The sequence below is a fragment of the Anopheles bellator genome, chromosome 1 (assembly GCF_943735745.2).
Source record: "Anopheles bellator chromosome 1, idAnoBellAS_SP24_06.2, whole genome shotgun sequence".
Lineage (NCBI taxonomy): Eukaryota > Metazoa > Arthropoda > Insecta > Diptera > Culicidae > Anopheles > Anopheles bellator.
Genome location: NC_071285.1, coordinates 156,224 through 171,056, shown reverse-complemented (window position 1 = coordinate 171,056; position 14,833 = coordinate 156,224). Strand labels below are relative to the sequence as shown.

Here is a 14,833-nt window from a genome sequence, read left to right as displayed (position 1 = left end):
GACATAACAGAAATAATAACAGCAACTGGCAATTTAGTTTGGCAAATTAAACTTTTGTGGACTAGAGAGCATCGCTACCAAAACTGCAATAATGTATGCCCCATTTTGCTGCTGCCTTCGTGTCCATTGGCAGGTAGTAATATAGGAGATTAATTTAATTCATTCGAAACACATCATCGCATCATGATGATGGTACGACTACATTGTTGTTCATTCCTTGTGGCAACAGTGGTCTCCTGGCAGTCGTCGATAGACGCTACCCTACCACTGGAGTGCTTACGCATTTTACCGATTCTCCCTCCCAATAATCGTACGACCGTAGCCCGTGCTTCGCTCGAGTTGTTCTGTCCCTTACGCAGGCACAGGTTTAGGATGAGGACAACAGTGCGCCGAACCCGGTTATTACTGAATCCTCTAATGATGTCACGCGGAGCGTGAGCCATGGCTTATGCTGAGCAACCGGCGGCGGCGAAAGTCTGCACCGAACGAAAGCTGTCCCTGACAAGGATGGCGCGTGTGGAAAAGAAACAGACACACAAATTAATGAGCACAAAATGGCGCAACCCTCCCACAATTGGCAACCTCGCGTTGAATGAACAGGCGTTTCTCAACCGAGAGGTAATGCTACCTTCACCGTCCCTTCGTAGGTCAAAAATTAAAAAAGGAACGAAATTGTTGAATGACTGAGGAATAGGGCTCACTTTTGCGGAAGTTTTTAATTAGCTATGCCCTATGGTACGGCGAGAAAATGTCGGTTTCTTATCCGGGCTGTGAGTCGCCTGAGCCATTTTGCCGTCTTTCCGGTTATCTCGAAACCCAAATTAATCAGGTTATTGCGGATAAACTTGGCAACAATAGTTGTGCCTAAAAAACTGATAATTGCTAGACATGAATAAACATATTACACGATAGAGATTAGGGAACAACATAAGACGAACCAAGGCTGACCCCAGAGAATGATTTCAATTGTAAGATTTGATAAAAGGAAGCGTTACAAAATAATTAGACAATAACAAACGAATCACGCAGTGTGTTTTAGGTTTTGTTAAAGTTCCACATGTTGGTACCAGATTGTTACTGGGAGTTGTGTTCCTCTTTATCCATTGCAAACAGCATAAATCTAATGCACCCGTACTTGGTGTTAACCGCGTAAATGCCTTAAAATATCCGTTGTGCATACGCATATACCAATAGCATACATATATGAAAATATGCGAACATGTTTTGATATATATACGCTATTTCTATATGTGTAAACTCGACTCTGCAAAGCATTTCTTTAGTTCCCCCCGTTTCCGATACTACAATGTACTTTGCAAAACGAGTCTGATATTTGTCACAAAATACCAATACTGCTTGTTATTGGTATACTTTATTGAGCTGGTTCGATCATCCATTTTTACCATTTCATGTTTGGATTTCACGCCACAAGCATGTTAGTTGATTTTCCACTGGTGTTGCCGTTTAGCAAAAAAAAAACTCCTCAGTTACGCATTTCTAAGGTTACATCTTACGGCAACTGGATGCTCACCGTTAGGGCAGAGACGCAGCTAATCGTCTCTATGAAATAAGTTCTTACGCTTCCGGCCGCCATCAACAAACACTGGTATTTCCCTGTACTGTTTACACCCAACAATGGCATTCCTACTCTCCTTCTGTATGGATGATCGGCTATTTCGCCATAAACCAAAGCACATCGGACATTCTTTTCCTCTTTGGGTCTTCTTTTTTCGCCATATCTACGCTCATGTCTCAATGATTACCTTAAGTACGGTACATAAATAAATTCGTTAAGGTTTCGCGAGCATTTCTTAAAACAGAAATTCGTGTTATAACCCTTTTCCGTTCGTTTGTCTATCGATCTTACTGTATGGTCTTTGGCCAACTCCTGCGGTCGCCTATAAACGCCTTCCCTCTGGATATACTGATGGCGAAGATTGCACTGTAGTTTCTTTTTATAACAACGACATTGCGTGACAGCATCAGGACTGCCTTATTGTTAATAATTTTCTTTGGCTGGGTCGCTCTCTTAAACTTTAAAATAAAAAAAATCAGGCGGGACTAGCTTTCAGCACGTGAACGCCACTGCTGCGCCAAAGGAAATATGGTAGAGTGCTAGCAGTGTGATGTCTCGATGATCGCTCGTTATGTTTGACTCACTTTATCCGCTATGCGATCATCAGCCAACAGCGCCATGAATCGTAAAACTTCATTCCACAAGCTAACACATAGTCCGGTCGAGTTTGGCACATTGTTATGCTTTTCTTTCTGGCAACGATGGCTGTTGGTTTGGTTGCCTGCAATGATGATGTGGATGATGGTGTGCCGGTTTGTGTCTCATCGGTCGCGCTCATTTCTATTACACCACTGTGCCATAGCTGCCCATGTACTCGTCTGACATACGCGATCCGTCGTAGTTGTCGGACTCTTCGTTGCGTATACATATTTTCTTACGCCTGCAATAAAGTGGTGTTATTTTGAGTGCGCTTTCGGTCATTCTGGATTGTCGTTCTTCGTCAGTGGTAGTTAAGGCTGCTGCTTTGGAGTTTTATTTGGGGAATGGTAATGCTCCGATCGATAAATTGTAGGGATAGGTTCATCCGAGAAAATACTTGTGATAGTTTGGGTTCTTGTTATTCCCGTCTTTCGATCGATCTTCGAATCGAAGAACAAAACGAACGTGAAACAAACCGCGACAGAGAAAATCTGTTCTTTCACACGAAAGGAAAGAAAAATTTACATCGATTGGAGAGGTCGGTCTAGTAAAGGAGGACATAATTATGCCGAATGAAAAATGTTCTACACAGCTCGAACATGACCGAATATGCGTTTTTCTAGCTTTCTTGGTCTTCACTCAGTTTTCACAATATGAATGATCGGCACAAGCATACACTTCCTCCGCTACCAGATACTAGACGAACGATTAATTATCATACCGTGCCAGTCTGTGCGAACAATCTTAGGCCACGGAGTGGAAATGCGTTCTTTCATACGCCATTGCCAGCAGACATGGCTCATGTTTGTCCTTCAGCAATGGGTTTCATTCTTGCTGGTTCAGGTTGTCGAAAACACGTGTTGTCTTTGAGTTGTGTGTCGAAAATATAAATGTTTAGAGAAGAAATCCCGTCAGACATTTCAAAACATCGGTTCCGAGCACATCTACGGTTCACTTTGTGATCGCGATCGTGTGTCCGTAAACCGAACCGAATCCGAATATATAGTAAAAAATATGAACATCAAATTTAATTCACAGAAAAGCCATGAACAGTGACAGAAGGCCGTGTCTGGGAGGCTAGGAGAGTCTTGTTAAAACGACAGCAACAACGATGGGGAAAAAGCTGAATAGCGCGATTGTGACCTGTCACACAAGACTTACCTGCTGGGTGGTTCGGGGCCGATTTGATCCTTTTTTTTCGCTTTTCGCTTTTTCTTCGACCCGTAACCATAGTTATCTCGAGCCGTCCAGCCAGGGTACATTTCCATGTGCAGCTGACGTTCCTGGCGCGCTTTGTCATAATAAACGCTCTGTTCGTCTCGCGACAACGAATGCCACTTGCGACCGAGGATCTGATTGATCGCTGCCGACTCTTTCAAGGTACACTCGGCGACCACTTTCGCGCGCATCTCCTTCATGTACAGCATGAACGCATTGAGGGGCTTCTTGATATGTGGCCGATTGGGCTGCTGATTTTGATGTTGCTGTTGCTGCGAGTGTTGTGTGCGTTCAGCGGCGCATTTCTTCTTCGAGCTGCCACTGCCACCACTGCCATTGCCTGTGCTGTTGCCTCCACCACTGCCCGAGCTTCCGACGCTCTGCGCCCGTCCAAACCTGTTGGTCAGCTCCTGTGGAAGATCGATTGCTGACTTGCTGCCTGGGCTAAGCCCTACCCCGTGCTGCCGGGCACTGTAACTGTGGGTGAGTTCCGGACCCGCGGGGTTTCCGGGGCTGGTTGCCACTCCAGCTGCGAGCGCTGCGCTCTGTTCCTGCTTTACCTGTTGCTGCAGACTCTGGTTTAGCACATTGTGCGTATGGACCGAGTTCAGTAGTGACTGTGATGACTGGTAACGTGAATAGAGGTCGCTGGCCAGCGTAGTGTATATCTGTAGCGATGATGGGTACGAGTTGCGGAAGGTGGGTGCTGTAGAGTACATCGAGGGTGTGTGCCATGAGGGTGGTACTGGCAGCATGTTGGAGGACAGTATCGATGGGTAGGGGTATTGGCTGGTTGAAAAGGAGTATAGCGACTGGCGGGCAGATAGACTGATCGCCTTCGAATCCAATTGGTACGGGAGTATACCGCAGTGCGCCGGAGGTGGATTGGAGAGAGGATCTTCGTTGCAGAAGAACTGAGACAGTCCCATCTTTCCCATCGTCCCGGCAGCCTGCAGAGCACTGGCTGTCCCACTGGAGTACTGATAGGGAGGCAGGTAGCCCATAGTGAAACCAGGGGAATGATCTGGCGAGTCCAGCTTCCCCGCACTGCTTGTTCCGCCGCTGGCCGAAGCGACGCCACTAGCAATCGCCGCGCCAGCACTCACCGCAACATCAGTCCCCGCCCCGGACCCAGCAGTACCGGAGGCAGCATACGGTGGACTCAGGTCTTGCCGGGCTGCTGAGCTTTTCACCAGATTTTCCGCACTTTCAGTCAAATCTATTAAGTTAAACTTCTCCTCGAGCAGATTCTCGGAGGATGCCTTCTCATCCTCCCTGTCTCCCTCGTCTTTGAACACTTTCACCTCATCGGTGCTGCCGAGATCGTCACCGGCGCTAGTCGCCGCCGTCGCCGTCGTCGCCGTCGTTGTCGAGCCGGAATGTGAGTTTTCGTTTGTGTTGGGCATTCTGGGCACATCCAACCGCTTCCTGGCCTCTGCTTCTTCTTCCGTCGCTTCTTTTTCTTTACGCCTCCACCGCGGAAACCGTCTTGGTGGCCACTGCACATAAATATTGCACACCTTGCTTAGCTCGGTACGCCTTCCTTATCCTTGTTACGAAACAATGCACGTGGGCGTACAACGGTGACGGCCGTGATAATGGTTGCTTCGACAACAGGGCAAGCAATACCATTGACATGAACCGATTTCAGGGCAGATTTGCAACGCACGCACACAAAGAACAGTTTCACGATTTTTTCGCCAAATGCAACTGCTTTGCTACTAACGCACACAGCTGCACACCCTACGACACCACATGCTTTAGATTACTCCGATGCAACTTTTACAACTCAAGTTACTTCGATTTTCAGTGGTACACCATTTTCACGCCGCATTCTCGCAACGCACGTTGCGTTCTTCGCAGACTTGCCCGACCACTGCAAACTTCCAATCACTTTGTCATTATCTTTGGCCCAGCACACTTATTTAAACGAACATTTATCCAAGTAAATTACGGTGAAACCCACTTTCAAATCCCTGTCCACGTTTACTGTGCTACTAAAGGTCGATGACTAGATCGGTTACCACACTATTGCACGTTTGTTCCATTCATTGAAACTTTTCACTGCATTTTCCCTTTTTGCTCTTGGTTGCAATTTTTAAATAAATCTAATGCACAATCAGACTTTTCATCTCTTTTATGGCACAACACATATACACACTGGTACTAGACCCGGGCAAATAAGCATCCCAATATCCTAACATTCTGGTGGAGGCGCCTTATGGTTGCTGCACGATAGCACGAAGAGCGATGCCTCCAAGATGTTCAGCAATGCCCAACGCTGGAGTGAAAAACATCTAAATTTACCTTTCACGGTGTAGAATCTTTACTTTCGTTCACTGGCGAGTATGGCACGGTTGCGGGTTCTCCGCCGTAAATGAATGAATGGCCATTACACGACCTAGCGGCTTGCGAAATACATCCGGGCAGCTACAAAGTTGAAGAAGAGTTTCATTTTCTGCTGTTACTTCGGAACGACGCGAGATACTTGGATCCGCATAAGCATAACTTTATGAATGTGTGAACCCACGAACGAAACACACACGCACTGCTGTGGCGACGGTTCTAAAAATAAACGCCAACTCGTCGTAACTCGTACTCTCTATTTACCTCCTTGCCGGGAAACGAAATCTGTGCCTTTGAGATCGAACCGTGTGTCTCAATCGCAATAACCGCAGCAACACCAAACACGACAGGTTACGAGCAGTTTCGATAGCTCCGTGAGACATTTTCGGTTTGAGCAGCAATTTCCTCCGTTGAGAAGACCACTATGCCATCTTCACACATTGTTCCACTCGAGGATTTTCAACACAACCAATATGTTTCTATTGCACCGTCCCTCCGTTCCGTGTGATCCATGCAATCTAGGCAGACCTCTTAGTTATCACCTAAACCATTATCACACACTTGGGACCGCAAGGATTTGCACAAGTAACGAGTTGAATGAGACAGGAGATTCTTCTTTTTACGATGTTTCTGGTGCTGCCAGTTTTGGTGTTTGATAAAAATGCTCCAAATGTGTTGATTCTCGAATGACAGAAAAGTGAACAGAGACTAGGAACGCAGAGAGAGAGAAAAGTTTCTCTCTCTCTCTCTCGATTCGTGTTCGGGATTTTCGTAGGTTGAATCGGGAAAATCTCTTGGAAATTTTGTTTTTCTTCAGGTTTTTCTCGTTGACGTATGTTGTTGACACTCACTCCTTATAAAGTTTATCTCGTGAGTTCCGACGATTCGGTGAGTGAAAGCAGCCCCATAAAAACTGCAGATAAAATAAATAACTATTTTAAACAACCATAGAAAGTTTTTTACGTTAGGGTAACGTAAAAAACTATTACTAAACTGAACGACTATTACACATAAAATGATAAATAGATGGCTCTTATCACACTAAAAAATTCAGCATTAGGGTGTATGAAAAGTTTGCCTGATTTAGAATACCGATTTTGAAGATCAAAACGATACCATAGGTTTTATGTTTGTTATACTTGAACGCGTGCAATTAAGTGCTGAATTTCATCAAAACACATGCAAAGAGTCGTAGACGCAACTCCCGATAAGGAGAACTCTGTTTCGTTAGTCATGCTTCCGTTTATCACAATTAATAATCGGGCTTATCACAAAACTTCGCTCTCCTGATTTGCTATGAAGCAACTCGGATATTCGGATAAATGGTTAAAAAATCACATTGAGATCAAATTTCATTCGCTCATTTTTGTTTTCGTTTTATTTTCTCCATTCATGTTCATTCTCCTTTCTTTTCATTTTCATGTTTTTGTCGTAAAGAAGATTCAACTTACTCAATAGTTTTCGCATGGTTTATAAATATTATTTACAGTGGGACAATCGACAAAAAAAAATCAATTTCCGCTTTATTTGAATGTTCATATGAAGAAGCGAATGTGTTCGTGCAATGGGAAAAACATTGGCGGAAACTTTAAGGTACACCATTTAGATCTGGCGTTGAATACGTTGGGTTCGTAAACCGAGCATTTGCTTGTTGCATTATAAATATAAAGCACTAGATTACTAAAACCAAACAGCAAATGCCAAACAAAACATTCTAAAACTATAAAACATCATAGCATATCAACGACGGATGATACGTGGTGACCGGCTTCCGACTTTATGAACAGCGCCGAAATAGATGATCGGCAACTTTTATTCAGTCGTAACGTTCCATGGGGTGTTTTGTGCTCGAAACGAAAACAATTAAAAGAAGTGGGACGATAAATAGCAGCGAAATGGGTGAAACATGTTGAGGGGGGCGTGAAAGACAGAACATGGTAATTTGTTTGCATCGAGCAGCTAACCTTACGATTTGATTTGAGAAGTAAGTTCGTACGCGATTCCGCCCCAGGCCAGCTTGTAAACGCGGGTTCGCCATCTGATGGCAGGATTCCAAAGTGCATTGAAAAACAGATACGGGCCGCTAATTTCACGAAAGGCCCAACCGACCAGAAACGTAAATTTGTTGAACGGTAATGCGCCATTCTGTATGATGGATAGAAGAACCCAATCGGACAGGAACCATACCAGCGTATGGATGAGGAAAAACACCAGTGGATTCCAACGAAAGAGCACTTTGGCCGCACCACACGCAAACATGCCAACGATGATACACTCCGACATTGGTTCTAGCAAAATGGTCGTCGGCACCATTGCCACACGCAGCTTGGCCCATCGGGTCAGTCGTGCCTGAAAGCTACTAATATCACAAATGCCGGAGTTCTGCCAAGCCGGCTGGCTGCTGATCGTCAATTTCCATCCGTTTTCGTGGAACGCCTTGGCAAGAAAAAAATCTTCAGCCAAATAGCACCCGAATGCTTGCACGCCTCCCAGTTGGTCCAAGACGTCTTTGCGCATCAAGCACGACATTCCAGTGTGGCAGTTGATGCCTAGTAGATCGGCGCACAGATAAATCCTCGATTGCACCGTCCCGAAGTAGATCTTCTCGAAGGCAGCCGCGAATCCCTCTCGGTCGCAAACGAAAGGCATCTGATGCACCAAACCCACATGCTCCGTCATGTGGTTCACCATATCCGTTAGCGTGTCGCTTTTCATTCGTATGCCCGCGTCTGAAATCATTATCAGCTCATAGCGGGCCACCAGATAGCCCGGGTAGAGGTTGTTAATCTTTGGATTGACGCCAACATTCGAACCACCGACGAGCAGGCTGGTCTCTATGCTGGGATATTTATCACATAACCGATTAACCACGTCGATTGCGGGATCGTCTTCGGATTCGATGCAAAACAGCAGCTCGTAGGTCGGGTAATCCATGAGGAAGAACGTCTCCAAGTTGCTCTGCAGGTTCGGATCTACGCCCATCAAAGGTTTCAGGATTGAAACCGACGGATACGGCGTTTCACGCGGCTGCTGGGATGCTTTCTTGTGCAGCTTGACCTTTCCGTACGTTATGGCCGTGAGGTGTATAATCCATTTTCCGAACCAAAATATCAGGATTCCAATTGCAAGACAATGTATAATGGTGATCATTGTCAGCGACATAGTAACATGATTAAACCGCCCCGGCTCTTAGCAGTCACCGAACGATCACCTTTCAACCGAAGCCTTTTCAAGAGTTATCGCTTATGCACTGCAACGACTCCTTTCCGAGCCATAAAGTACATAGTACAGACTGAGTCGAACGATGGCACGCAAGAATTCCTTCCCGGTACACTGCTGCGACGGCGAAGTAGGCAAACGTTTAATCACAGGGTAACGTACTTGGACGTTGGTTTCTTCTCTGTGATAACGAAGTTGGTGACGAATACATTGACAGTGATGATAAAGGCGGTATGACCACCGTCATACCCGGCGATCGATGAAAGTGGACATTAAATATGTTCATGCGTTGAGCACTATGAAGGATTTTGTTCTCACTATTTTGCTGCAGCTGTAGATTTTATCTCGTAGGTTTCAACCAATTCAATCTTGATAACGAATGCGTCCCGGCTTCAGTCTTGGCTTGGCATCGGCATCACGGGTACGTCATGTGATGGTCGGTCACCGTTGTACGATCGAACTGTCCCACTTCGGCCAAAGTTCAGGGCACGAGTGGTCGCAATGATTCGTTCGTACGTTTGTCAATAGCTCAACCGTAGTCCTATTGCTTACCGCCGCTACTTTACGCAATTTCCGGAATGCACGGGGTTATCTGTGAAAATGAGGAACGAAACATATTTTTTAAATCAATGAAGGACACACACACACAAATATACACCATGTGGGCTATCACTGATCATGCTATGCTAGCAAGAGCACGAGTTTGATTCCAAGCGAGCGTAGATAAGGTACGGCGGAATCGCACAATTAAACACACGATCCTTTTTTATCTGCTGCCGGTGTACCAGTAATCACATGATTGCATTCTAAGTTTGGCAAAGGTTCTTGAATGACTCACGACAGACACAATTGTTAATAATGCAAACAAATGCAATACAACATCACAGCACACTCGCTTTAAAACAGTCCTAATGTAAAAACATCAAGGCACCTCGTATGTGAAACATCATCCATGTAGCTTAACGTTGCCCTGCAAAAATGCACGATTGCCACACTTGATTGTATTTATGTGGAAAACACTTACATCTTATTCTAAGAATACATCGTATTCGATTTTCCGCGATATGTTCGAGCCCACTTTGCACAACCAAAGATTCCTTTTGGCGATGAGTCACGTATGAGAAGCTGCAAAACAGTTTACTTTTGGTGCTCAAATAATGGTAACTGGTAACAGGTTTCGGATGCGGTTCAACAGGATGTCGGCTTCAATAGTAATTGGATTCCGCGAGAGGCTTTCTTCAATAGTAATTGGTGTCACGGAAAAACATTATTTGATGAAATGAAAACTGCCTCTGAAACACGCCCAAAAAAAGCAAAAAACGAGCATGAAAACAAAGCGTTTGACAGCACGAGCTCATGCAAGAAAATATGGCTCTTTCACACACAAGAAAATATGGCCTTTTCTCATGCAAGAAAATATGGCTTTATGTCTCTCGTGCTTGCAGGGTTGAATCGTAGGATGATTCAGCGGCGAACAACCTCTTTTAATTTTAAACACGATATGGGTAATTAATTTATTAATTAATTATTTATTTAATAATTATCAGTTTTACGTGCCGTACGCAGTACTGCCCTCGCCTGCTGGTAAAGTGATTTCATCTCTTCCAAAAATGGAGTCAAAACGGCGCAAAGAAAAACGTCGTAAAATCATGGGCGTTTTGCTTATTGTTACTTATCCTTCTGTGTAGTCAGTTTGCATTGAGGAGGTTATTACTTCAAAAACAGCCGGCAGTGCTTGGAAGACAGACGAGAGTTTAATTGACTGCGCTGTTTTGTTGAAGTTCAACACTGCGATGATCGTGCTCACATTCTCAAGGTGTCGCTTGATTATGATATATTGTCTCCGATCATCTGTAAATCGGTCGACCCCTCACGCAACGTCCGTTGCTTGCGCAAGCGCACCAGAGCTTTGAAAATTTTCCCGTGCGAGCGAGGAATGGAATGGAGTACGCACCGGGTCGCGACTGTAGAGCATATAGTCCTTCGGATTAGAGTTGCACAGGGCGCAGGATCGATTGTGTCCTTCCATGAAATGTAAACATCCTCCATTGCTAGTTCGTCTCCGTTGTATGTAACCGCAATAAAGAGGGGCACATTGAGGGCGATTTGGCACAGATCTGCCCGAACTACACCCAATCGAGTCGATACTCTCCTGTTATCGGGGGCGAACATGATTCCACTCCCAGGCTGATCCTCGAAAAACACTTATCCAATTCAACGGTGGTACACGAGTTCCATTCGGCAAAAGTTTGCCAGGGCTCCATATACATAATAGTCCTTATAGGTCTTTGTTTGCGGATTTCATGAACCACTCCCTTTCGTCGCTGCTGTGGTTTGGCACAAAGTCCAAAATGAGCTTAAGACCTTGATTCTTGCATTGACTTGAAAATCGGCGACAACCAAATCGCATCAATACCGAGCTCGTGGCGCAAATAGGAATCTTTTTCCATGACACCACGCAAATCGCCAATTCCGTCTCCATCACTGTCTCTGAATGAACGCGGATAGATTTGATAAAAGTTGGCATGCTTCCACCAATGCTCATCGGACAGAAAACGTGGAACTAACGCACAGCATCACTTTCCACATTTTTCTCGTTTCGCTAAAGCGGCGTTCGCTAAAGAACTAGACATTAAATCGTTCCATGGGTGCTTATTTTATACCCTTCGCTGACGCTTTTGATAAGTATTTGCTTGCTGTGAAGCAAAACAAAGAGTAAAAACGATTGATGACTTTTGAGATGTTTGCTGGTTGATAAGCATGAAGTTCAATTTTGAGTTTCCTGTCTCTCACGGGCTGCGACACCTAAACTCATTGTTACGGGAACGTATTAGCGCCGGCACCTACCTCATCTGGCAACCGACGTGCAACCGCTTCCGAGATATTTTGAATGTGTTTTTTCCGCAATCACGGTGCATTCGTCGCTCACCTTGCTGCAACTGAAGTGCACTCGATCTACGTTTGCGGTTGGAGTGGATAACAAACAAAAACACATTTTTTCATTACATTGAAACAGAAGAAAGAAAAACATAATCATTAGTTTGCGTTAGCTAACTTTCTGTTTGGCATAAGTTCTGTGTGATTAAGAGGCTCTCGTGAACCAGTTCTCCTTTGAAGCTCTGAATTTAATATTGAAGCTGCGAACATGTAATTAACTATCCTTCCTTGCGATATACCATTGTTTCGCTTGAGTTTATTTCTTTTACATTAAAATAGTTATCAAACAGTCATTTTTACAGTTATCAGCTGCGAGGCTTTCGGTAATAAAGTTAGGGAAATACACAACACCCAACCGGTTCGGTTGTTACGCTTACATTGTTCTTGTAAGCATTCATAACATCGGTCTCAATATTTATTTAATTTAAGATGCATTAACTCAAAACTACCAATGTTAGAAGCGCAAAGACCATAAATGATACACTTTGAACAGAACCTAACGCTTTGTTGGTCAGTACGACCGTTTCATATGGTTGTAGTTGAATGTTGTTCGTAGCAACAGCGCTTCTGAAAATCGAACAAAGTATTAGCCCTTTGATCACATAACTACCCGTACAATTACTCACTTAACGGATTTTTTAGATGACACGCCTATCACACGAAACTCCAGATTCTGCGGCAGAGTGCTGTCCACTTTGGAAACGTCAATGGTTTCAAGTTCGGAACCAATGTTGGCCAATGTTACAAAGGTTCGTTTATCATTAGGGAAAGAGCGTACTATGGCCAACACATTGTTACCTAGAACCTGCGATTTGTATGATCCCCATACTAGCGCATTTGTGCCTCGCAATTTCATCAGTTCCTTGAACACCTTAAGATGACTATTTTGCGTCGTGTCCTCCTGGACTTTCACATTGACCGTCTGATAGTCTGTTGCCAAAGGTAACCACGGCTTAACAGAAGCATTCGTAAATCCTGCATTTTCTGAACTGTCCCATTGAAATGGTGTCCTTGCGGGGTCACGAGTTCCCTCTTGGTAGGTCTGTTCTGTTAGCTGGCACGCGGCCGGATCTTGGGTGTCGGCCCATGAAATGTCAACGTCATGCATTCCGATCTCCTCACCCTGATAGGTTACGGTAATACCAGGCAGGGTGAGTTCGATCATGGCCATGATATCAACCATATGGTCGCCACCCATCCGCGAAGCAACGCGACGTTTGTCATGATTTCCTAGCTATGAAGCGTAGAGAAAACGTTTGAAAGTTTACTCCATCGCGATGATTGTAAGCGCGCAATCTCAACCTACCACCCAGTTCGCGGAATGGCCCGGTGGAATGATGTCCAGCCACGAGTCGATCACAGTTTTGAAGTCCGATGCTTTCGAATTCTTATCCAATCGCGTGATAAGCTGAAAGTTGAAAGGCATTTGCGAACCTTGACGGTTGTTACTATCATTAAAGTACGTCTGCACCACATCCAGCGTTGACCAAGCTTCGGTCATGAGCACTTTAGTGGTGGTGTTTCTTTCCCGCTTGTATTGGTCCATCACTTCACGCCACTGGTACACCATGTCGACCGTTTCCGGCAGATCAAGGGTGTAAATGTGTCTCAAATAGTTTTGACTCAACGGATCGCTAGAATGGCCGCTGAGTGGTTCGTCGGGAAATCCTTCGGTTTCGAACAACCAAGGAACAGCATCCACCCTAAAACCGTCAACTCCCTGGTCCAGCCAGAAGCGTAAGACATCCTTCATTGCCTGAACGACCGCCGGATTGCGATAGTTAAGATCTGGTTGCTTCTTGTGGAATTGATGCAAGTAAAACTGCCCGCGTTCCTCGCTCCATTCCCAGGCTGATCCGTACCAAGCTGCAACCTGTGGAAACAAATCCGGTGGCTCTCGTAACGATTGCTATGAAATATTACACTATCATGCTTACCCAATTGTTCGGTGGATCGCGTAAAGTTCCCGGTTTCGGTTCCTGCCAAACATAAAAATCCTCAAAACCTGCCTCACGTTTTACACTTTTTTTAAACCACTCGTGCTCATCACTCGAGTGATTCGGTACAAAATCCAGGATGACGCGCAGATCTAGTTTCTTCGCTTCTTCCACTAGTCGCTTGAAGTCGGCCAGTGTTCCAAACGACGGATGTATGTCGACAAAGTTGGAAATATCGTACCCAAAATCGGCCATCGGCGAAGGATAAATGGGCGACAGCCAAAACGCCGTAATACCCAGGCTTTTTAGGTATGGTAGTCGGCTCGTTATGCCGTTCAAATCACCAATTCCGTCACCGTTGCTGTCCTGGAATGAGCGAGGATAAATTTGGTAGAAACCGGCCGTTTCCCACCAATCCTTCTGGCCTCTGATCACTCCCGAGCCGACCACGAGCAGCAGTGCCACCCAACAAAGGTGCATCATTCTTTTCTGATTAAGGCGTACTGGCCTCCGCCTCTGTAACGATAATTCCATTTATAGGTACTACTACGCAGGCCAAAGCGTGCTATCACTACCGAGAGTGACCGCATACAACGATAGTTTCCGTTCTGTTTGCAAACCTCTCGTGACGATCGATGCGATGAGATAGTGCCATCGTTTGATTCTAAGACACAAGGTACTCCATAAAAGACCTTCGGAACTATCAACAGCAACAAATGGATATTTTATTTGTTATCAAACCCAAAAGTCGAATGTAATCTTTTATAATCACTAGTTATTAGCAAAAACACTACTTGGCGCATGCAGTGCAATTCTCATCGTCTCAATGATCGCATATGGCAAGGATTAAAAAAAATATTCCAGCCTATTAGGTAAAAGCGCAGCACGCAAAGCACGCAGCGAATATAGGGTAAACAGAGCTCCAATGGTTTTCGCAAGACTTACGATCGTAACAGGAGAA

At 45.0% G+C, this 14,833-nt stretch overlaps 3 protein-coding genes and 1 pseudogene across 3 annotated transcripts in view; all 4 read right to left on the bottom strand.

Annotated features, from left to right (window-relative positions):
- LOC131208005 (protein pangolin, isoforms A/H/I/S-like) overlaps positions 1-4,839 on the bottom strand; it is a 48,750-nt gene extending 43,911 nt beyond the window's left edge. Inside the window, exon 1 of the mRNA XM_058200651.1 lies at positions 3,377-4,839. Coding sequence (XP_058056634.1) covers positions 3,377-4,839 — 1,463 coding nt within the window. The remainder of the gene's footprint in view (positions 1-3,376) is intronic.
- A 2,323-nt stretch (positions 4,840-7,162) lies between these two features.
- LOC131212847 (ceramide glucosyltransferase) lies at positions 7,163-11,146 on the bottom strand. The gene is made up of 3 exons (XM_058206935.1): positions 10,953-11,146; positions 10,023-10,290; positions 7,163-9,590 (listed from the first exon to the last, which is right to left on the bottom strand). Exon 3 carries the CDS (start codon positions 8,939-8,941, stop codon positions 7,745-7,747), a length of 1,197 nt encoding a protein of 398 aa, XP_058062918.1. The 5' UTR covers positions 8,942-9,590; positions 10,023-10,290; positions 10,953-11,146; the 3' UTR covers positions 7,163-7,744.
- LOC131212929 (maltase A1-like) lies at positions 10,557-11,336 on the bottom strand (annotated as a pseudogene).
- Positions 11,337-12,300: 964 nt separating this feature from the next.
- On the bottom strand, positions 12,301-14,366 carry LOC131206450 (maltase A3-like). The gene is made up of 4 exons (XM_058199004.1): positions 13,873-14,366; positions 13,242-13,808; positions 12,562-13,169; positions 12,301-12,502 (listed from the first exon to the last, which is right to left on the bottom strand). The coding sequence occupies exons 1-4, from the start codon at positions 14,353-14,355 to the stop codon at positions 12,370-12,372; spliced, it is 1,791 nt and encodes a 596-aa protein (XP_058054987.1). The 5' UTR covers positions 14,356-14,366; the 3' UTR covers positions 12,301-12,369.
- Positions 14,367-14,833: the final 467 nt, after the last annotated feature.

Bases quoted from the DNA above. Each gene is read 5' to 3' on its own strand.
- LOC131206450 (XM_058199004.1), bottom strand. From the start codon at position 14,355: ATGATGCACCTTTGTTGGGTGGCACTGCTGCTCGTGGTCGGCTCGGGA. The intron at 13,170-13,241 runs GTAGGTTGAGAT...TACGCTTCATAG, and splicing joins GCCATTCCGCGAACTGGGTG to CTAGGAAATCATGACAAACG. The intron at 12,503-12,561 runs GTGAGTAATTGT...TTCGATTTTCAG, and splicing joins TCATCTAAAAAATCCGTTAA to AAGCGCTGTTGCTACGAACA.
- LOC131212847 (XM_058206935.1), bottom strand. From the start codon at position 8,941: ATGTCGCTGACAATGATCACCATTATACATTGTCTTGCAATTGGAATC.